This window comes from Balaenoptera musculus, chromosome 15, assembly GCF_009873245.2.
Source record: "Balaenoptera musculus isolate JJ_BM4_2016_0621 chromosome 15, mBalMus1.pri.v3, whole genome shotgun sequence".
Classification (NCBI taxonomy): Eukaryota; Metazoa; Chordata; class Mammalia; order Artiodactyla; family Balaenopteridae; genus Balaenoptera; species Balaenoptera musculus.
Genome location: NC_045799.1, coordinates 79,413,488 through 79,437,431, shown reverse-complemented (window position 1 = coordinate 79,437,431; position 23,944 = coordinate 79,413,488). Strand labels below are relative to the sequence as shown.

General features: G+C 45.9%; 2 protein-coding genes across 3 annotated transcripts in view; one reads left to right on the top strand and one right to left on the bottom strand.

Annotated features, from left to right (window-relative positions):
• LOC118881001 (NADPH--cytochrome P450 reductase) overlaps positions 1-23,944 on the bottom strand; it is a 71,656-nt gene that overhangs the window by 35,873 nt on the left and 11,839 nt on the right. The gene's annotated exons all lie outside the window — the stretch shown is intronic.
• Positions 7,544-11,809, top strand: LOC118881666 (60S ribosomal protein L9-like). The gene is made up of 2 exons (XM_036826787.1): positions 7,544-7,618; positions 10,969-11,809. Exons 1-2 carry the CDS (start codon positions 7,544-7,546, stop codon positions 11,518-11,520), a joined length of 627 nt encoding a protein of 208 aa, XP_036682682.1. The 3' UTR covers positions 11,521-11,809.

The following is a 23,944-nucleotide window of genomic DNA, read 5'->3' as shown; positions in this document are numbered from 1 at the left end:
CAGCCCCCAAGCACACCGCCATCATGTCTGTATGACATCTTTTCAAACCCAACTCCCTCTGCACAGACACAAGTGCTGCTCCCTGATGGGACTTCACTGCTCCTTCTGGCCCCAAGAGGAAGGACTTGGTAAACCGTGGCGGGGAAGGAATGTCTGCCTCAGGCCTCCCGGACCAGGCACCTCGAGAGCTCTTTGTGCCCGGGGATTCCAGTGATTCCTTTTGTGCCTGTACAGCCTCTAGCGACAGGGGACTCAGCACCTCCCATCTCAGTCTCACCCCGCTCAAATGGTTATCTTAAAGGATGAAAGGTCAGGCAGAGGCTGACTACCCACAGGGCTGTTTTCTCTCTAGAGTTTTCTTTCATTTTTTCCATATATAAATACATTATACACACGCATCTACATACACTCATTTAAAAAGTAGATAAAACGTATTCTACTTTGTAACACAGTTTTTCACGTTGCTAAAGAATCCTTTATAATGATATTTTCTTTGGCTGCCTGATGGTCCACTGATTTGACGTACCATTATGTAATGACTTTCCTATTCTGCGTTTATTAAAATATTTTTGAGCACTTAAATCTATATGGGCACCAGAGAGTAAAGATGAGAAAAACATGGCCCGGCTGTGCAGCAGTGCGCAATCTGGTCAAGGAAACACAGAAGACACTGCGGTCAAATGTGAGAAATGCTATAAAATCACTGTTTACAAAGTGCTGTGGGGACAGAGGGGAGAAGTGAGTAGCTGCTCCAGGGAAATGCGGGCACACTGCACACAGGGGTGATTTTGGCAGGGTTGTCTCCAACTTCTCACTCTGAGTAACAGATGCACGGGTGCCCATGTAAGCAGGCACGGGGCCTGGCACTTTTGGGGTGTACGTCAATGTCTCAGCCACTCTACACGGAAATTACTATTATCTCCTTATAATGATGACATCGGTACTCAGGTGGGTTTGAGTGGTTTGCCTGAGGTCACACAGCTGGTGAGGGGTGCAGTATGAATTAAAATGTGTGTCTGTTACTGACGTCCATTCTGATTTCTTCCCTAAATAATATTAAGAAAAGTATCTTTAAACAAAAATCTTTCTCTTTAAAAAAAAAAAATCCTTGGGGACTTCCCTGGTGGTCCAGTGGGTAAGACTCCATGCTCCCAATGCAGGGGCCCGGGTTCGATCCCTGGTCGGGGAACTAGATCCCACATGCATGCTGCAACTAAGAGTCTGTGTGCCGCAACTAAAGATCCCACATGCCCCAGTGAAGAACTTGCGTGTCGCAACTAAGACCCGGCGCAGCCAAAATCAATAAATTTTAAAAATTAAAAAATAATAATTAGGGCTTCCCTGGTGGCACAGCTGTTAAGAATCCGCCTGCCAAAGCAGGGGACACGGGTTCCAGCCCTGGTCCAGGAAGATCCCACATGCCGCGGAGCAACTAAGCCCGTGCACCACAACTACTGAGCCTGCGCTCTAGAACCCGTGAGCCATAACTACTGAGCCTGCGCTCTACAGCCCACGAGCCACAACTACTGAGCCTCCGTGCTACAACTACTGAAGCCCGCACGCCTAGAGCCCGTGCTCTGCAACAAGAGAAGCCACCGCAATAAGAAGCCCGTGCACTGCAACAAAGAGTAGCCCCCACTCGCCACAACTAGAGAAAGCCCGCGCGCAACAACTAAGACCCAATGCACCCAAAAATTAAAAAAAAAAAAAAAATTAATTTAAAAAATCCTTAAATTCTCAACTAGATTTGAATTCTTAGAACTCTTGACACATACATTGCTCTCAAATAGGTCAACCTCAGGCAGAATGATCAGGAAGAAAAGAAGACATAAATCACCAATATAGGGAATGAAAAAGAGGACATCAATAGATTCTATAGACATTAAAAGGGTAATATGGGAAATTACGAACAACTTTATGTCAACATTTGATAACTTAGATGAAATGGACAAATTTCTTAGACACAAACTGTCAGAGCTCATTTGAGAAAAATAGATAAGCTGAAGAGCTCTCTAAAAGAATTCAAATTATTAGTTAAAACCTTCACCAAAAGTGAACTCCAGGAGCAGACAGCTTCACTGGTGAATTAAATCAAACATTTAAGGAAGAAATTATACCAATTCTGTATAAATTCTTTCAGAAAATAGAAGACTTCCCAACTCTTTTATGAGGTGTGTATTACTCTGATACCAAAACCAGACAGAGACAGTACAAAAAAGAAGGCTACAGACCAACATGCTTCGTGAACACAGAAGCAAAAATCTAAAATATTAGTCAATCGAATTGAGCAATATGTAAAAACGATACTATGTCATGATCAAATGGAGTTTTCTCCAGGAATACAAGGTTAGTTCAATATCCAAACATCAATGTAATTCACTATATAAACAGGTTTTTAAAAAACCCACCTGATCATCAAATGGATGGAGAAATTCAACATCTATTCATGATGAAAAAATTCAGTAAACTAGGAATAATAGGGAACTTCTTCAACCTGATAAAGAGTCATGGACATGTTATTACAATAATAGTAGTACCCACTTCACTGGGTTATTGTGAGGATTAAACAAGCTGAACTTGTAAAGGGTTTAGAACAGTGCCTAGCACAGAGTATGTGCTGTAATAAATGTAGCTGTTACTACTATGAAAAATTCTTTGAACGACAAGAAGTAAACAAGAAGAAGTATTAAGTACCCATAGACATGAAAAAGAATGAACTATTGCACGCAGTAACACAGATGAATCTCACAGACGTAACGCTGAACAAGGGAAGCTGAACAGAGGAGAGTACCTTACTGTAGGATTCCATTTATAGTTGAACTTCAAGAAAAGGCAAAACATCTATGGTGACAGAGGTCAGAACAGTGGTTCCCTTTGGGTCAAGGGTCATAAGTGGAGGAAGAGGCACAAGGGAAGGTTCTGGCATGCTGGACTATGTGCAGTATCTTATCTGTGGTGGTAGTTACAGGGGAGTTTATCTACGTAAGAATTCATCATTAAAGATCGTACTGTATATAAGTATATACACTGTATATAAGTCACACTGCAAAATAAGTATCCACAATACAACAGCATAGGTACTATGCCCCAATGATGTAAAAATATTTATGTATGTATATACATAAGATGATATGTGAAAGGATTACCAAAATATTATCTCAGGGGTGAGATTTTAATTTTATCCCCCACTTTATTTTTATTTTATTATTATTATTTTTAAAATAAATAAATTTATTTATTTATTTCTTTTTGGCTGTGTTGGGTCTTCGTTGCTGTGCGTGGGCTTTTTCTAGTTGCGGCGAGCGGGGGCTACTCTTCGTTGCAGTGCGCACGCTTCTCATTGCAGTGGCTTCTCTTGCTGCGGAGCACGGGCTCTAGGCGTGTGGGCTTCAGTAGTTGTGGCACGTGGGCTCAGTAGTTGTGGCTCAAAGTCTCTAGAGCACAGGTTCAGTAGTTGTGGGCGCACAGGATTAGCTGCTCCGTGGCATGTGGGATCTTCCCGGACCAGGGCTTGAACCCGTGTCCCCTGCATTGGTAGGCGGATTCTTAGCCACTGTACCACCAGGGAAGCCCCCCACTTTATTTTTAATGTATTACTTGCTTCTTTTAAAATAATGGCTATTTACCTAATCAGAAAATTATTTTTAAAGCTGTTTTCTTATGGGGAAAAAAAAATGCCCAGATCCTTGGGTCTGGTGACTCTCTTCTTGAACTGTGCCTCTCACTGAGCCCAGCACTGCTTGTACCAGCCCCAAACTGGATGCTTATGTTTTCCATTCCAAGTAATGGAATGCCATGCAACAGTTAAAAAATAGTTATGCGGAGCTAATGGTACTCTCATTGCAAGACTGACAAAATATATCAAATAAAAAAGAAAGTTATATTTTCATTAGGAAACCATTAATGAAATAAAAGAAAAATTAGGTATTTCTCCAGAAATATGATCCAGGAAGATATATACAATAGTGATTTCCTCTAGGAAACACCTAGAATATGATTGGGGTGTCTAAAGGGACCTTTGCTTTGTCTGTTCTTTTTAAGGAGATGGTTGGTATTCACGTGTTACTTCTGAAATAAAATACATGGGAGCTGGATTTCTTACTGCTGAAGGAGGGAGGTACAAATACGGGAGGAGAGACTGGGGAATGAACGCTGTGGGGCTGGACTGAAACTGGAGATACCAGTATACACAATGGTTTCTTAATATATAAAGATGCAAATAGAAATGCATGTGATTTGTGTGTATTTCCTAGTTTTGTCTGCTGAGAGGGCCTAGAAGTAATGATACCCTAGGAGCAAGGAGCCATCTAGCACCCAAATCTTGGTTTCTAAACATCATTCTCCATCCAAAGAGACCAGGGCTCCTTGGAGAGATGGCTGACTCGAGAATAAGGGCAGGAAAAGTAGTGGATGAACCTGGATCACCTTGCTGTGCCAAAGGGTAAGGAAGGGCTTGAAGAATGACAGGGACATGGCTAAAGAACACAGGAGTCTACATGAGGGGGTTCCCACTGGGAAATCTGGGACAACTTGAGCATTAAAATAAATACCGTCAGTGACAGACTATAACCCAAAGGGTCAAAGAATAATGCAAGAGTCAATACTGATATAAATACATAAATGAATAAATAAACACATAGGTGAGAAAGGAAAGTTCTTCCTTAGAGTAGAATGTGAGCTAACAAATGCAGAAAGAATGAAGGGCTTAGAAAATCACCAGTTGGCAACCACCATAGTAATAACTGTTTCAGACAAGAATCATGAGTACTAAAACCTGTGGGTAAAAGTCTGATGAGAAGCTATTGATTCCATCCGGAAAAAACCAGAACTTCCTGGTGGAGAGCCTAGCTAACACCACCATAACCAAGGGATCAAAGTCCACAAGGACAAAATACCATTTCTGTGACATTCCCCAAAAAACATATAATCTGAATCTTATCACGTGGAAACATCAGACAAATCCACACTGAGGGACATTCTATAAAGAGATGGCCTGACTTTTTGAAAAATGTCAAGGTCATGAAAGATAAAAAAAGACTGAGGAACTGCTCCAGATCAAAGGAAACTGAAGAGTGGCTACAGTTCAGTGCAATCTTGGACCAAGAAAAAGAAAAAAGTTTTTTTTTTTTTTTTTTGCTATAAAAGACATTAGTGGGAAATCTGAATAACTGCTATGATTAGACAACATAGTATATCAATGTTAATTTCCCGATACTGATTATTATACTATGGCTATGTAAGAAAGTGCCCTTGAATTTTAGAAAAGAAACACTGAAGTACTTAAGAGTAATTCATATGTCCGTATGTACAACTTATTCTCAAAAAGGTCAGGAAAAGACATGATAAAAAGAGAGAGAGACACGCATTGGCGAGGATGTGGAGAAAAGAGAACCCTCGTGCACTGTTGGTGGGAATGTAAACTGGTGCTGCCGCTGTGGAAAACACTACGGAGGTTCCTTAAAAAACTAAAAATAGGACTACCATATGATCCAGCAATCCCACTTCTGGGTATTTTCCCAAAGAAAATAAAAACACTAATTTAAAAAAATATATGCACCCCTCTGTTCACTGTAGCATTTTTTACAACAGCCAATATACGGGAGCAACCTAAGTGCCCGTCCATAGATGAATGGATAAAGAAGAGACGGTATATGTATAAAATGGACATTACTCAGCTATCAGAAAGAATGAAATCTTGCCATCTGCAACAACATGGATGGACCTAGAGGGCACTGTGCCAAGTGAAATAAGTCAGACAGAGAAACAAGTACCATATGATTTCACTTATATGTGGAATCTAAAAAACAAAACAGAAATTGACTCAGATTCAGAGAACAAACAGGTGGCTGCCAGAGGAGAGGGCGGGTGGCGGGGGGATGAATGAAATAGCTGAGGGAAATTAAGAGGAACAAACTTCCAGTTACAAAATTAAGGAGTCACAGGGATGAAATGCACAGCATGCGGAACAGAGCCGATAATATTGCAATGTCTTTGCATGGTGACAGACGGTAATTAGACTTATCATGATCATTTTGTAATGTATAGAAATATTATGTAATGTATAGAATATGTCGTACACCTGGAACTAACATAGAGCTGTAGGTCAATTACACTTCAATTTTAAAAGACAGAGAGAGGGAGAGTATAAGGTAAGATGGTAATATTTGGGGAATCTGCGTAAAGAGTATTCAAAAATTCTTTGCACTAATTTTGCAACTTCTCTGTAAATCTGAAACTATTTCAAAATATAAAAGTTAAAAATAAATACACGTGGGGCTTCCCTGGTGGCGCAGTGGTTAAGAATCCGCTTGCCAATGCAGGGGACATGGGTTCGAGCCCTGGTCCGGGAAGATCCCACATGCCGCGGAGCAAATAAGCCCGCGAGCCACAGCTACTGAGCCCGCGAGCCACAACTACTGAGCCCACGTGCCACAACTACTGAAGCCCACATGCCTAGAGCCTGTGCTCCGCAACAAGAGAAGCCACTGCAATGAGAAGCTGGCACACCGCAACAAAGAGTAGCCCCCGCTCGCTGCAACTAGAAAAAGCCCACACGCAGCAACAAAGACCCAACGCAGACAAAAATAAATAAATAAAATAAATAAATTTTAAAAATAAATACATGCTTACTGAAGAAAATATGCTAAATTTAAAACCATAAAGTTAAAGAAAACATAACCCAAACACCTATTTGTTTTTGTCCCACATATTTTTTACGTGTCTATTGTAAAATATATTTATTTTTAACATTATTGGTTTTATACTACATATAATTTTGTCCTGCTTTTTTCATTTATTAAATTGCGAAGCTTAAAAAATCTCAAATGTTCTTCCAGCCTATGAATATAGAGCAGCTTACTGATATTTTCACTATTATAAACACCACCACCATAAACAGGACGACTGATATCTTTTCAAGATAAATCTTTGTGCACCTCTGATTATTGAGTTTCTGAATATATCTTAGAAATATTTCTGAATCAAAGGGAATAAATATTTTTAGGACTCTTGACTCACTGTCAAATTATTTTCCAAAAAGCAATTTATTTTCAACATTTCTCGGCAGCCTTCCCTCTGCAAGACATATTGCTAACCTGGGGAGGTGAGAGCAACTCCACAAAGCACTGCATCCCCAGAAGGCTGGGAGGGAAGCAAGGTAAAAAAACAAAAACATGGGGACTTCCTTGGTGGTGCAGTGGTTAAGAATCCGCCTGCCGATGCAGGGGACATGGGTTCGAGCCCTGGTCCGGGAAGATCCCACATGCTGCGGAGCAGCTAAGCCCGTGTGCCACAACTACTGAGCCCGCGTGCCTAGGGCCCCTGCTCCACAACAAGAGAAGCCACTGCAATGAGAAGCCCGCGCACCGCAGTGAAGAGTAGCCCCCGCTCAACGCAACTAGAGAAAGCCCGCGCACAGCAACAGAGACCCAACGCAACCAAAAATAAATAAAATCTATTCTTTAAGAAACAAAAACAAAAAAACCCCTACATATAAGAATCAATAAGCACTCCAGGGAGGCCAGGACACCTGTGCCCCAGAAGGATGGGCAAAGAGAAGAAACTGGAGAGATGGATGTACAGACAAGATGGGCCCTCTCCACCACGGAAACCATACCCGGTAAACGAGACCCTCTGTGGTACTAAGTGGGAAAGGTGTGCAGCGGGAGGTGCTGGCCCAGGGTCACAACCACACACCAACCTGGGGACCACAGCCTGGAGACACACTAGTTCCACTTCTCAGCTCTCCTCCTGCTGTGAGTTACTCATCACCTGCTCCTTAGTCCCCTAAGCCCGCCTCTGTGTGAAGGCTGGAGGGGAGACCGTCAAGGCAGGGCAGTGGGTGACTCGGAAAGAAAGAACCAGAGTCCTGGGAAAGCACATTTCAATAATCATTTACAGATGATTTGTGTCTAAAAACAGATCATACGTTTAAACTCCCTACGTCACGACATTTACACACACACACACGAATCTTAAAATCTCTGTGAGCCTCAGTGCCTTCATTTGTAAAACAAGGATAATATTACTACTTCATAGGGGCTGTTGCTGAAATTATATAAGACAATACACGTGCCTGGTGCGACACCTGCATAAGGAAAGACGTTGTTAACTATTGTTCTGTCCTGCGCCTCGTGTTCTGGATGTGCGACACCCAGGAGGATGCGGGTAAATGCCAGAACACGTCAGCTCTGCCCCTGGAAGCCAGTCTGGGTGACTCCCAGAAACTCCTGGATTTCCTCAAGAGTTTAGAGAAATATGGTCTGGAGACACCCAAAAGCTCTGGAGAAACCCGACCTTTACTGAGAGGAAAGTAAGCATCTGGGTTCTGACGTCTAGAGCTCCCAGAGTCTGCCCCGTCCCGCCTTTCAGGGAACCTGAGCCATCAGAGGACTCGTCCAGAGACCTGCCTCAGGCTGAACTGCAGTAGAAGGACCACCACCCCTCCCTCCCCCACTACCCTCCCCCAACCGCTGCCAACAGGAGCACGTTGAGTTTCAATTCATCATCTTTCAACCATTCTTGATGGGCTCACCTTGACTTACATCTGGGTCCTTATATCTGATGCAATACAAGTCCTCTAACTAAAGGGATGGAAGGTGGTGGGGTGGACACAGGCCCCAGAAGCTACTGCGAGGAGACAGGAGACGGTGCCTGGCAGAGGGCGGACCAGAAGAGAGCTCGGAAGGTCTGAAATGACTCAAAAAGGCCCAGCAACAGCACTTCTGGGCTTTAAGAACACACAGGTTAGGACTTGGAACCCCTGCCAAACGCCGGTGCTCCTCTGTCCGCATTTTTCTACCATCAGCAGACAAGGTCAGCTCAGTCTTTGTCAACTTCCACCGGCCAGAATGGAAAGGTGATGGCACCTCTATCCAAACTCACCTGTCTGCTCTGGCGTGAAGAGTAACCTGTCCTTGTTCCAAACCATCTTCACAGGAAAATAAAACAAAACAAAATAAATAAAAACCTACCTACCTTTATTTATTTATTCCTTCACAATGACAGTATTACATCAAATTTCCAAATGCCTCCATTTAGTATCCCCTAGAGAAAGGGAGTAACTACTTTTCTTTAATCATCTATTGACTCTGGAAATATGACTCTATTTTTCAGTCATATCATAGGAAGCCAAGACCACTTTCCGAAAGTAATATTCGAATTTCAACTAAAAATCATGACTTTTCTAACTAGAAGTGGTTTCACAGAGAAGGGACCATAACATTGAGGGGAACCAAACAGCCCCATCTTTTCTCTGATTTCTCTCCAGTCCATTGGATTATAAAACAGAAAAACTGGGGCAGGGGGACATAGTGAAAAGGGTGTGGGACTTGGCAGCAGTTCAGAGAACCAAATTTGGAGACTGGCTTGACTACCACCTTAGCAAATTACTTCTCACTGAGCCTTAGCCAACAAAGTGGGCTTTTTTTTAAAAATTTATTTATTTATTTTTGGCTGCATTGGGTCTTCGTTGCTGTGCAGGGGCTTTCTCTAGTTGCGGAGAGTGGGGGCTACTCTTCGTTGAGGTACGCGGGCTTCTCATTGCGGTGGCTTCTCTTGTTGCAGAGCACGGGCTCTAGGCACTCGGGCTTCAGTAGTTGTGGCTCGCGGGCTCTAGAGCGCATGCTCAGTAGTTGTGGCTCACGGGCTTAGTTGCTCCACAGCAGGTGGGATCTTCCTGGACCAGGGCTCGAACCCGTGTCTCCTGCATTGGCAGGCGGATTCTTAACCACTGCACCACCAGGGAAGCCCACAAGGTGGACCTTTAATCCTTGTTTGGCTTTTGCACAAATGATGCTTGTGGAAACATTCCGCAAAGTACCATAGAAATATTGATGGTGATGTTGATTTGAAGACAACTGTCCAAAGTGAAATTGCCTTGAGGAGAAACACTCCACTCATATCAAGAGTGGCTCTGGGACTTCCCTGGTGGCGCCGTGGTTAAGAATCCACCTGCCAATGCAGGGGACACGGGTTCGAGCCCTGGTCCGGGAAGATCCCACATGCCGCGGAGCAACTAAGCCCGTGCGCCACAACTACTAAGACCATGTGCCACAACTACTGAAGCCTGCGCGCCTAGAGCCCAGGCTCCACGACAAGAGAAGCCACCGCAATGAGAAGCCCGCGCACCGCAGCGAAGAGTAGCCCCTGCTTGCTGCAACTAGAGAAAGCCCGTGTGCAGCAACAAAGACCCAACGCAGCCAAAAATAAATAAATTTATATTAAAAAAAAAAAAAAAGAGTGGCTCTTCCACGTCCATCAGGTAGGTCACGTGCCCAGCACCCTGCCAGCTAAACAGGCGAAGACAAACTAGGTCAGGGGATGTCCCCTGCCCTTCTACGGAAAGAGACAAGACACACAGTTACTTCCTTGCCAAAATGAACAGTACAGATTCTGGCCAGCACAGCTCACGGTTGGGCAGGGGCTGGCTTAGGACGGCTTCTTGATGGGAGAGGGTGCAAAATGGCAGTGATGGGGGGGCGGGGGGAGAAGAGGATCCAGAAGGGCCTAAAGGGAAAATGGGGGCATAGGTCTAAAGAAAAATAAAAACGAGTTCAAAATTGCTCTGCCACTTACAGTTCTATGACTTTGGGCAACACTCAACTTCCCTCAGCTGCTTTCCTGTCTAAAATGGAGAATCATCATCACTGATAACTCTGAAAGGGCTACTGGGAGGATAATATGCGTAAAACTGCACAGAATGCACGGTAGGCACTCAAAGAACCTTGGTGGATTACTTCTCTCTCCCATTCGTATTCTTCAGGGCAGAAGCAGATTAAAATAAGCCATGTCAGGACTTCCCTGGCGGTCCAGTGGTTAGGACTCCGTGCTCTCACTGCCGACGGCCTGGGTTCAATCCCTGGTTGGGGAATTAAGATCTCACAAGCTGTGTGGTGTGGCCAAAAAAAAAAAAAAAAGCTGTGTCCTCTCTGCTGCATCTACTGCGGGGATGAAGCCCAGTTTTAGCAGACTATTAACACTCCAGAAAACGTGGACATGACTCTGAAGGAACACACGGTTATTGTGAAGGGCCCCAGGGGCACCCTGTGGAGGGTCTTCAATCACATTAATGTAGAACTCGGCCTCCCTGGAAAGAGAAAGAGGCTCTGGGGTGACGAATGGTGGGGAAACAGAAAGGACCTGGCTATCGCTGGCACTATCTGTAGTCACATACGGAACACGATCAAGGGTGTCACGCTGGGCTTCCGCTACAAGATGCGGTCTCTGAACTCTCACTTCCCCGTCCACACTATCATTCAAAAGAATAGCCTTCTTGTTGAAATCCAAAATTTCTTGGGCAAAAAATACATCCGCAGGGTTCGGATGAGGCCAGGCGTCGCCTGTTCACTATCTCGAGCCCAGGAAGATGAGTTAGTTCTTGAAGGAGGCGGCGGTGAACGTGTATCAAAGTCGGCTGCTTGGATTCACGAGCCACAACAGTTAAAAACAAGGATATCAGAAAAATTTTTGGATGGTATCTATGTTTCTGAAAAAGGAACAGTTCAGCAGACCGATGAATAAGATCTAAGTTATCCAGCTACAGAAACAACAAGTCTGCGTCTAAGCTCAGGCTGCCATAACAAATACCACAGACTATGTAGTTTATACAACAAACATTTACATAGTTCTGCAGGCTGGCAAGTCCAAGATCAGAGCATCGGTAGATCCAGTGTGTGGTGAGAGCCCACTGTCTGGCTTGCAGACAGCTGCTTCCTCGTATCCTCACATGGCGGAGAGCAGAGAGCAAGCAAACTCTCATGTTTCTTCTTATAAAGAGTACCCTTCACAAGGGTTTCATGCTCATGACCTAATTACCAGCCAAAGGCCCCACCTAATACCACCACATTGGGGGTTAGGATTTCAACATATGAATTTTAAGGGGACACAAACATTCAGTCCATAACAGTCCAATTTATCTGTTTTTTTTTTTCTTTTGTTGCTTGTGATTTTGATGTCATACCTAAGAAACCACTGCCAAATCCAAGGTCATGAAGATTAACCCCTACGTTTTCTTCTAAGATTTTTATAGTTTAGCTCTTACATTTAGGTCTTTGATCCATCTTGAGTTGATTTCTGTATACGGTGTGGGGTAAGGGTTCAACTTCATTATTTTGCATACAGATATCCAGTTGTCCCAGCATTATTTTTTCCCCTATTGCATGGCCTTGGCACCCTTGTGGAAAAAAAATCAATTAACCATATACATATGAGTTAAGTTCTGGATTCTCAATTCTATTCCATTGACCTATCCATTGTCTATCCTTATGACAGTACCACACTGTCTTAATTACTGTAGCTTTGAAATAAGTTTTGAAATTAATGAGTCTTCCAATTTTGTTCTTTTTCAAGATTGTTTTGGCTATTTGGGGTTCCTTGAAATTCCATAGGAATTTCAGAATCAGCTTTTCCATTTCTGCATAAAAAGCCATTGGGATTTTGATAGAGATCACACTGAATCTGTACATTGCTTTGTGGGGGTGGGGAGCACGAGGATAAGGCCATCTTAACAATATTAAGTCTTCCAATCCAGGAAGATGAATGTCTTTCCATTTAAGTCTTCTTTATTTCCTTTCAGCAATGTTTTGCAGTTTTTAGTGTAAAAGTCTTGCACCTCCTTGTTTAAATTTATTCCTAAGTATTTTATTCTTTTTGATGCTACTATAAATGAAATTGTTTTCTTAATTTCCTCTTTGGATTGTTCACTGCTAGTGGAGTTTTTTTTTTTTTTTTTTTTTTTTTTAATAAATTTATTTATTTATTTATTTATTTATGGCTGTGTTGGGTCTTCGTTTCTGTGCGAGGGCTTTCTCCAGTTGCGGCGAGCGGGGGCCACTCTTCATCGCGGTGCGCGGGTCTCTCACTATCGCGGCCTCCCGTTGCGGGGCACAGGCTCCAGACGCGCAGGCTCAGTAGTTGTGGCTCACGGGCCCAGTTGCTCCGTGGCATGTGGGACCTTCCCAGACCAGGGCTCGAACCCGCGTCCCCTGCATTGGCAGGCAGATTCTCAACCACTGCGCCACCAGGGAAGCCCGCTAGTGGAGTTTTTAACCACAGAACAAATAAACATCTATGAGTCCAGATATAAATAATGAAATAAATAAATGGGAGAAAAAGAACAACTCTTCCTCACAGTAGAATTCCAACGAATAAATGTAGAAGGAAAGAGGAAAATAGAGAATTACCATTAGACAAATACCACAGTAAGAACTGTTGCAGACAAGATCTACCAATGGATGTGTTAAAATCAGTGGGCAAAAAGTCCTGAGGTGGGGTAGGGTGGGGAGGACAGGATTTACATAGTCTCAAAGTATTTCCTCCAAGATACTTATTAACCACAAAGGGAAAAATAGAAACTTCGCAGTGGAGAAACCCTGTGGACACCAACCTAACCAAGAGGTCAAGGCAGGCATCACCTGTAATGAACCCCTGAGACAAGGCACTGAGAAGGACACACCACCAGTTTTGTGGTGTTCTTGCCACAAATGCATAACCTCGCTCCAATCACAAGAAAGCACTGGTCAAACCCAAAGTGAGACTACCAAACGTAAAATGGATGGCTAGTGGGAAGCAGCTGCATAGCACAGGAAGATCAGCTCAATGCTTTGTGACGACCTAGAAGGGTGGGATAGGGAGGGTGGGAGGGAGGCTCAACAGGGAGGGGATATGGGGATATATGTATACATATAACTGATTCATTTCGCTGTACAGCAGAAACTAATACAACATTGTAAAGCAACTATACTCCAATAAAGATATTAAAACAAACAAAACCAAACCAAACCCAAAGTTAGGGGCATTCTACAAAATGATGGACCAGCCCTCTCCTAAAGCATCAAGGTTATGAAAGGGGAAGGAACTGATACAGACTGGAGGGGACTCAGGAGGCATGACAACTCAGTGCCAGGCGGGGTCCTGGGTAGGATCCTGGAGCAGAGAGAAGATGAGAGGAAAGACTGGTGAAACTCTAATGAGGGGCAGGGTTTCGTTCAGGGGCTGGTAAACTATGGTTTGCAGGCCAAACCTAGCCTGCTGACTACTTTTTTTTTTTTTTTAATTAATTAATTAATTTATTTATTTTTGGCTGTGTTGGGTCTTCGTTTCTGTGCGAGGGCTTTCTCTAGTTGCGGCGAGCGGGGGCCACTCTTCATCGCGGTGTGCGGTCCTCTCACTATCGTGGCCTCTCTTGTTGCGGAGCACAGACTCCAGACGCGCAGGCTCAGTAATTGTGGCTCACGGGCCCGGCTGCTCCGCGGCATGTGGGATCTTCCCAGACCAGGGCTCGAACCCGTGTCCCCTGCATTGGCAGGCAGATTCTCAACCACTGCGCCACCAGGGAAGCCCCCCTGCTGACTACTTTTGAAAACAAAGTTTTACTGGAACACCGTCATGCTCATTCATTTACAGATGATCTACGGCTGCTTTCTTGCTAAAACAACAGACTTGGGAGCTGTGACAGAGACCTTCTGGCCCCACAAAGCCTCAAGTGCTCACTATCTGACCCTTTACAGAAAAAGTTTGTTGACCCCTGGTGTATAGTTAATGATACTCTACCAGTCTTAATTGCCTGTTCTTGCTAACTTTATTATAATTTTGCAAGATGCTAACAAGCTAACCCAGCTTTAGGGGAAGCTGGGTGAGAAATGTAAGAAAACGCTGAACTATTGGGGCTGGCCAAAAAGTTCATTCAGTTTTAAGTAAAAATAAAAGACACGGGTTTCCCTGGTGGCACAGTGGTTAAGAACCCACCTGCCAGTGCAGGGGACACGGGTTCGAGCCCTGGTCTGGGAAGATCCCACATGCCGCGGAGCAACTGGGCCCGTGAGCCACAATTACTGAGCCTGCATGTCTGGAGCCTGTGCTCCGCAACAAGAGAGGCCGCGATAGTGAGAGGCCCACGCACTGCGATGAAGAGTGGCCCCCGCTTGCCACAACTGAAGAAAGCCCTCACACAGAAACGAAGACCCAACACAGCCATAAATAAATAAAAATTAAAAAAAAAAAAAAAAAAAAAAAAGAACCCGCCTGCCAGTGCAGGGGACACGGGTTTGAGCCCTGGTCTGGGAAGGTCCCACATGCCGCAGAGCAACTAAGCCCATGCGCCACAACTACTGAGCGCGCGCTCTAGAGCCCACAAGCCACAACTACTGAGCCCACGTGCCACAACTACTGAAGCCCTTGCGCCTAGAGCCTGTGCTCCGCAACAAGAGAAGCCACCGCAATGAGAAGCCCACGCACCGCAACGAAGAGTAGCCCCCTTTCGCTGCAACAAGAGAAAGCCCGCGTACAGCAACAAAGACCCAATGCAACCAAAAATAAATAATAAATTAATTAATTTAAAAAATAAATAAAAGACACATTTTTCATTTTCGCCAAGAATTTTATTGAACAATGTATTCGCTAACTGAACGAACTTTTTGGCCAACCCAATATTTTTGCAATTTTTCTGTAAGTCAAAAATTGGTTTAAAAAAAAATTAAAAAAAAAAAATCCAGTAGCATCCTTATTGTGAGGCCTTCCTATCAGCCCCCCTAGACACACCTCATACACTGCTGCCTGTTTCTGCTTCACTGTTCTCCCTCCTAAGAATGTTCTTCGCTTTCTTTCCGTAGCCATCAAAGCTGTATCTTAACGGGTTAACTCGAATGCTACGTCCTCCATAAAAGCTTGGCTGCCGGCTTCACGCTCTCACTCAGCTCCAGCACCTGGCAGCCTCTGCCTCGGGTTATAGTCAGTTACCTCCCCGTCCGCTTCTCTGACCTGATTATGAGCTCCTGAAGCTCAAGTTATGTCTTACTCGTCACCTGAGTAAGGACCTTGGTTCTCAAAAACCCAGCACTGAGCACTGCAGGAGAGAGAGGCTGCAGTCCTCATCAGCACCTCGTGCGCTGCCTACTCGCTAAGCGGGGGGCGGGCACGGGGACAGCACTGACCCCGCGGCCACCACGTGCTGAGCACCGCGCTAGGTGCTTTACACAGCCACTTTCTTTTGACTCTTATGATTAGCCTGTTTAGATAAATATTTCACCCATTTTTACAGACACGGACTTGAAGACCTAAGGAACCAGAAAATCACTGAAGGTCCCACAGCCAGCAACTCAAAGAGGGAGATTTAAGGGCCACACAAGACCCTCTCTGTCACTGCCTGTCACGGCTCTAGTCATCATCTACCTGCAGACGAGCAAGGGGGTGGCCCAACTCCTGGCTCATCTTCGTCCCGGTTGGTTCCCAGGCTGGCCTGTCACCCCAGGTTTGGCCAGCAGGAGACGGTGCCCTTCAGCGAAGACGGAGTCTCTGCCGGGGGTGGGGTGGGGGTGGGGACGAGGACAGGAGCCACACAAGGCTATTGCGGGCAGCAGCTACACACGGTGATGGAGGCGCTGACGGAGGACGGCAGATAGACACGTGGCCACGCACTTCCCAGGGGCCAGCTTTTATCACGAGGTCAGGCCAGACCGCCGTCAGGCTCGGGCCTTGGATGGCACTGTTTTGATCCCCAGCTCTGCCTGCATTTCGCCTTGACATTAGGCCACTGCCACGTGTTAAAGGCTGGTGTCAATCAAGTGTGTCTGAGCACCGACTGAAGGTCATCTCCGCGATCTCTGCCTGCCGAATCACACCATGCTTTTAAATGGTAGGATGTGGGCAGTGGGGTTATCGAAGGTCACAACAGAACAGCATGAGCGAGTCAGTAAGAACCAGACCCCATAGGGACAGAGGACTGTCTCACGGCGTCCGTAAAAGTGTCCACGATTATTACGCCACCTGCACTAAACCAGGAGCTGCTGAGAGTTTTTGATTGCCTGACCATGTTCTCTTAGTGGGGGAGGCAGACAAAATGCTGGCCTGACATTACACCACGCTGTCACTCGGGGCAGGTACACTCAATCACTCGACATGCTCCCAGAGGCTGAGCTGAATGCTCCCGCTGACAGGCAGGGCTGTGAACTCGGCTGCAGCCAGCAGTGGGGACACAGTCGGGTTCCAGTGCATCGGCTGTGGCTTCCGGTTAGAAAAGACCCGCCTCACACAGCACGCATGAGGGAGGGGCTATGAGGACACAGGCCACAGCACCGGGGAAAGGTGTCCCCCTCCCAGCCCTGCCCTATGCCCCAAGTGATGTAATGCATAAGTTTTCACGATGTCCAGTGGAGGCCAGGTGTCTCCGCCAGGCTCTTGGCCTCCTTAAGGGGACTTGGTGCTTCAAGCAGCTTTTTCCTTGTGATGCCACCAACTCAACATGTAACTTGCAGGGCTTCTGTGATGGGGAGAAGACTGGGAGGGACTGGTCCCAGACTTTAAATGCTTCAGGGCAGAGGGGACACACCACGCTCCCACTCACAGGGCGTTAGCTGAGGTTAACTTCCAGAGGGCTAAGGGATGGGAGGGTGGGGACAGAAATAGGCCGTGAGCAGTGAATGTGTCTGCCTCAGGTGTGCACAACTCACTCGAGGTGATGGGGACTCAGTAGCAGAACTAGTGAGAGTCTAGCTGCTCAAGGACTTGAGACCAATAAACCTGATTTAAAAAAATCGAGATATATTGGGACTTCCCTGGGGGCGCAGTGGTTAAGAATCCGCCTGCCAAGGCAGGGGACACGGGTTCGAGCCCTGGTCCAGGAAGATCCCACGTGCCGCAGAGCAACAGAGCCTGTGCGCCACAACTACTGAGCCTGCGCTCTAGAGCCCACGAGCCACAACTACTGAGCCCATGTGCCACAACTACTGAGCCCGCATGCCACAACTACTGAAGCCTGCACGCCTAGAGCCCGTGCTCTGCAACAAAGAGTAGCCCCCACTCGCCGCAACTAGAGAAAGCCCGTGCGCAGCAATGAAGACCCAACGCAGCCAAAAATAAATAAATTATTTTTAAAAAAATTGAGATATAATTCACGCCCCCCCCACCCCAAATTCACCATTTTAAAGTGTACAATTTAGTGGTTTTCAGTATGTTCACCCATTACGCAAGCAGCACCACTAGCTAACTCCAGGACATTTTCATCACCCCCCGCCCCCCAAAGGAAATCTCTGTACCCATCAGTAGACACTCCCACCTCTGATGTGTCTCCCCCTCTTTGCTCTGGACATCAGGAAACGCAGGACAAATCCAAACAGCCTTGAGCAGCCATATGCTATCTTATCCCTAGGTCCCCACCTGCCATCGTATCTATTTTTTTCTAAATAAATACTAATTGTAACAGCCGTTACCAGGTATGAAGCATTCACACTATGACTTTCTACTACTTAATGTCCTCCTTACAGCAACGCTCTGAGGTACAGGAGCTGTAATTAGCACAGAGATTAGAGTGCCTTGTCCAAAGTCTGGGAGCTGATAGGCGTTAGAACCAGGATTCAAACCCAGACCCACTGGCGTCAGAGCCACTCAATCATCCACCTGCATGCCCTTCACCACCTTTGTAGAACAAGGCAAAGCTGTAGACAGAAGCCGCCTCACTGCCTGGCCTGGGGTTCACCTGGCAGTTTAATATCCTGACTATACCATCAGGTGACAGCACTGCTGGGCTGGTGTCTGGCTGGCGCTGCCCTGCATTTCAGGAGCCCTCGTGCTCAGGAGGCCTGGCATGACACAGAGCTCACCATCTACCCGCTGCGTGACTGAATCCACAAAAGCTCCAGCATCTCTCTCGCTCCCCACTCGCTGGTACAGGATGCTGGCCCTTCAGCCGGGAGCACTGAACCACAACCAGTGCTGCCTGCTGAGAACTCCCGGCTCTGCCTACAGTCACCCGATAAGGGGCAAGAAGCCAAGCCAGGCTTTCCAACTTCCATGGCAAAATAGCCGGACACAGCGTGGAAGATGCGCTCAGGGCCTCCACTGTGGACTGCCTGCCTTCCGCCTCTGGCAAAGGGTCTCTCCGCGCTTGCTCTCCCAGATCCCCCCGCTCTACCCCTGCCTGATAAAATACACCACTCTGGGTCTATTCTCTGGCTCCCATCCCCCAAAAAACTGCCCTGACAGTATTATAAGGGAGTGTGAAGTTCACTGCCTTTACCCCAGTGGGTCCCAGAAAGGGTGACCTGTGGTCACACTCCTCTGTTCTTTAGAACATTCCCTCCACCCTGGCCTAAGCCATCTATCTAATCCTGTCGATCTTGTCCACACACAGTGCAGTCCCAGCACCTCAGAGGGGGCCTGGTACACATGAGGGGCTCTTCAAACACCTGCTGAGTACAGAGGCTGCTGCCCCCTGCCTTACTCAGTGACCGTTATATGAAGCCCCAAGGACAAGTGCTTCTTGTGATAAACTGATGCGCTTCCTTTTTTCCATCATGTTTGCTGTGAATCCTGTCCTTCTTTCCTTGCCTTCCACGAAGCTCTGAGATGAATTTTGTGCTCCGTCACAATGACTTCCCTTGACTGTCTTTTGGTATAATTACCTGCCTCCTGGGGCCTTCTCTCAATAACTAGGTTCTTTCCACGGTTCTTGGTTTTGCTGAGGAGGGTGTGGGCCTTGAAATTCAACAAACCTAAAATAAAACCCTGTTGAGCCATGAAAAGAACATGGGCCTTTTCCATGTTCTTCATGGGCCTTCCATGTAGGTAGACAGACCTTGGTTCAAACCCCAGATGTGCCACCTACACGCCACGGGACCCTGGGCACATTGCTTATTCAGCCTCGGTCTCCTTGCTGACCATCCTCACAGTGTTATGATCATCACATGAGATATGAAACACCTGACATACAACAGACACTCAAAGGTTAGATTAGATCCCTTCTATTCATTTCATTAGAATTTTTTAAATAAACAAATTTATTCATGTTTTTGGCATCCAGGTTAACTGATCTAGAAATATCCAGAAAGACATAGAATACTATGATGGAGGGGCAGTACACAAGTCATTTCTTTCCTTCAATTAAAAAATAATTATTGAATAAACTATCAATGGCAGGAGGAACTTGAAACATTTAAAATTTCACACCTAGATGGAAACTAAAATCCTACAAAAAGTTCATATTGCATCTTAGAATAATCTTAAAAAACACAGATCAGACCCAATATTGGCACCTCAGTCAATATGCAGGAGAAAGCTCGGCAGTACACTCAGGAGAGAGAAACCATAAGCACTCATCCGCCACTCATCTAGGTAGCATTTCTGAGGGCCTACTTCATGCCCGGCACTATTCTATGTGCTGGCCTACACTCGTGGAAATGATGGGGAATTCTCTGTTCTCAGTGAATCCACATTCTTCTCCAACCCCCATATTGCCATTAGGGATAGGGAGAATGAGACTCCTTTTAATATAAGCCACTTCCATATTCTTGGTGGAAGCAGACGGAGAAGAAGGAAAAATAAACAGAAAACAGTAAGACAGTGAGAGTGACTGTAAATTCTTGAGCAAAGGAGGGTTGATAAGAGTTGGGCTTCATGAGCAATGGTACCATGGACAGATCATGAGAAGTGATGGGGTGGGGCGGGGAGGGAGAATTATGGACTCAGGGAGGCCAATTCGAGAGCTGGCGCAGCAGGAAATGACAGGGGCCACAATAAGACCACAGCAGTGGAAGGAGATTCAAAGACTAAAAACTGTTGGGACTGTGTGGTGGAGGCACCCCAGAGTGAAGACAAGGGGAAAGTGGAAAATGTCTTTTGTCCTTAGAGCTTTGGGGACCAGGGGACGGTGAGGTCACTAGCAGGGTGGGGGTTTCAGATAGGCGGGACGGTCTTGCTCAATGACCTTTTAGAGTTTGCAAGTCACATTACATAAGGGACTGTGTCCAACATGTCCAGGTAATGCCATGTGGTTTCCTAATCGCAAAGGTTCTGAAACCCTAACTGAAACCAACAAATGCCCTTCTTCACAAGACCACAGTTCCACCCGAAACCCCACCTCTGAAAGAAGCTGGGCACAACTGGCTGATCCATTCTCCTGTGTTTTCGAGAACCGCCAGCCCTGTTTTCAGTGTTGAAAACTGACCCCAAGTGACCTATAGATACAGAGTCAGCACACCGGGTTCAGGGAAGGCAAGCATGAGTTCATGTGTTCCTACCCAGTCCTCCAACCTTTGTACAGACCCAGCCTACCCAGGGCAACGATGGTGTGTGCCATGAGGATCAAAGTTACCTCGGTCACAGTGCTCTTACCTAAGCATCAAAGGAAGAAGTGATATGAAAGGCTGCTCTGGCAAAAGGAATGGGGTGCACAGGGCCACAGGAAAAGGCACTGAAGACAAAACTAGGGGAGATTTTTTAAAAAAATGACTAAACACCATTCTTGATTTTCACCTAGAAGCAGATTACACAAGCCCACATCAGAGTGTCCTTACAGAGTCCATCTTCCTCCGTGATTACAACCAGGGGACAAAACTCAGCTTTTTCCATCCTATTTTCCTACTACAGGACATCTCCCAAAGAATCCAGTTCTCTGAGAAACAGTCTACGGCCGATGGCACCACAGTTTGGCTCATCATTTTATTCTAGTTTAGCTTTGAAACAGATTAATTTCAGGGAAGCACGTGTACAATTCTCTCAGCTACGTACAGACCAGAATGCCTCACCCTCCAGCACTCCAAGTAAAGGATAATTCTTAGATGTTCCCCCACCACATCACCTCTTTATAAGTAAAACAAGTAAGCCCCCTATGTCAGCAGCTTTCTCCACAAGCCACCCAGAAGAAGGACCAGGTCCCCCAGCTGCTTTGTTCACGACATCCCCGAGCGTGTTGCCATGCCAACCAGCATCAGGCATAACAGAGGCTGATGGATTTGGCTCCAGTGGACCCAACCAACAGGAGCCACCAGTCCGCAAAGAGCCATGGTTTGCGCCATGGGACTCCTCCGCCACCTTCACACACACACATCCCAGCAGGCACACAACTAATGTAAACACCTCACTTGGGGAGGGGGCTGGGGGAGGAAAAACACTTTCAGGATGTAGAGCTCTGAAATGGTATGACACAGATTTAGGCAGAGTAAGATTCCTAAGTGATGAATTCATCCAGAGAGAAGTAAGAAAGTCCGCAAACCTAAGAAAAGAATACACTGTTCTGTGCTAGTCACATCACAGACCTATTGAAAAGCCTTCCCATCACATAGCATGGTTCACAAGACCCCTTCAGATAAGCCCCAGTCATTTCCAAGCATCAGGCAACCTACACCCTTACACGCCCCAGAGCAGGTGTGTCTTGGTGGGATCCGTGAACTCCTAGCTACCCTCCAAGATCCAACTCAAATGTCCCGTCTTCCGTGGAGCCTTGCAGGACCTGCCCTCCCCAATAAAGTCAGCTCGTCCTGAGTGCTCCCCAGCGCGCACAGCAGGCTCAGCACCGAGAGGACACGCCTCGCACGCATTATCTCAAGAAGGAACTCGACACACTCTGTCATCGTTGTTCACTTTTGCTTGGTCCTCTCCCCGTCAGTGCTTGAGTGCTAAACCAGGCCCTAAACACAGAAGTTTAGACCCTAAAGCCCAAAAACGTGTTTTAAAATGTCATTTCTCAGGGATGGAAACATTTCCAAGAACAAAGAGAATTCACTACCGAAAATAAATACTTCTTGAGCAGTTCCAGGAGGCAGGTGGAGCAGGGATTCTTTCCTACACTTGACGGATGAAGAATGTAAGGCCGGTGTGGACCACTATAAGCTGGTGCCTGTACAAGCTAGAAAGCTACCTCTGACCCAGGAGCTTCTCCCCACCTGCTCCGTGAGCCTACATTTCTATTACATGCCAGATAACTGCACAAGATAACAAGTTTTGTCCTGTAGCTTATATAATCATGGTGATGATAATAATGGTAATAATAATAATAATAATAAAAGAACTGGCTTTGTCTATCTCTGTATAAGATACTCATTTAAGTTTCTTACGCTATGATGAAATGTACAGTGAGAGATACAAGATAGACATCCTTGCGCACTGCGGTACTGGAAGCGAGGAACAATCATGTTATTAAGCAATTACATGTATTAGATTTCCCTCCCCCCATCCCCCCCCAAAATCCTCTACAGTCAGAAAATGTGAGATAACATTGCACAAAAAGAGGAGGGAGGGCTCTGGAGGCAGACAGCCCTATGTGAGGCCTTAGTTTCACCCTCATAGACTTGAGCAAGTGATTTCATCTCTGAGACAGCCTCCCCAGCTGTGAAGTGGGCACGGAAACACCGGCCTTTGGGGTCATCAGAAGAACTTAAAAAAAAAAAAAAAAAATATATATATATATATATATATATATATATATAATATATATATATACCTAATACAAACTTAGCTCAGGGTCTCACATAAATTTTCCTGAAATAAAAGCATCTCTGGGCTTCCCTGGCGGTCCAGTGGTTCAGACTCCATGCTTCCACTGCAGGGGGCGAGGGTTCGATTCCCTGGTCCAGGAACTAAGGTCACATGCCGCTCACGGTGTGGCCAAAAAAAAAAAGCATCTCTGCCATTAGCAGTTAGCAACTGGCCCTAGAATTATGAATTAAAAAATGATGAGTCTTGGGCTTCCGTGGTGGCGCAGTGGTTAAGAACCCACCTGCCGATGCAAGGGACACGGGTTCGAGCCCTGGTCCAGGAAGATCCCACATGCCGCGGAGCAACTAAGCCCGCGTGCCACAACTACTGAAGCCCACGCGCCTACAGCCAGTGCTCTGCAACAAGAGAAGCCACTGCAATGAGAAGCCCACGCACCGCAACGAAGAGTAGCCCCCGCTCGCCGCAACTAGAGAAAGCCCACGCGCAGCAACGAAGACCCAATGCAGCCAAAAATAAAATAAAATAAATAAAATTTAAAAAAAAATGATGAGTCTCTGCTGGTGGGAACATAACAAGATTATCAGTTTTGGAGGGAAGTTTGGCAATATCTATTGACGTTTAAAGTCACCCCATTTTTACAAACACACATACTCCTCTGTACTATTTTTCTCCATCTGAAAACTGTCTCAGTGTAAGGCTATGAAGGACATTCGCTGTCTATATTGCACATTTCTGTAAT

What these genes read in the sequence shown, in the direction of transcription:
- LOC118881666 (XM_036826787.1), top strand. Translation starts at nt 7,544, where the DNA reads ATGGGCAAAGAGAAGAAACTGGAGAGATGGATGTACAGACAAGATGGG. An exon ending in CACCACGGAAACCATACCCG is followed by an intron (nt 7,619 to 10,968) that starts GTAAACGAGACC and finishes CAGTTTTAGCAG; the next exon opens with ACTATTAACACTCCAGAAAA.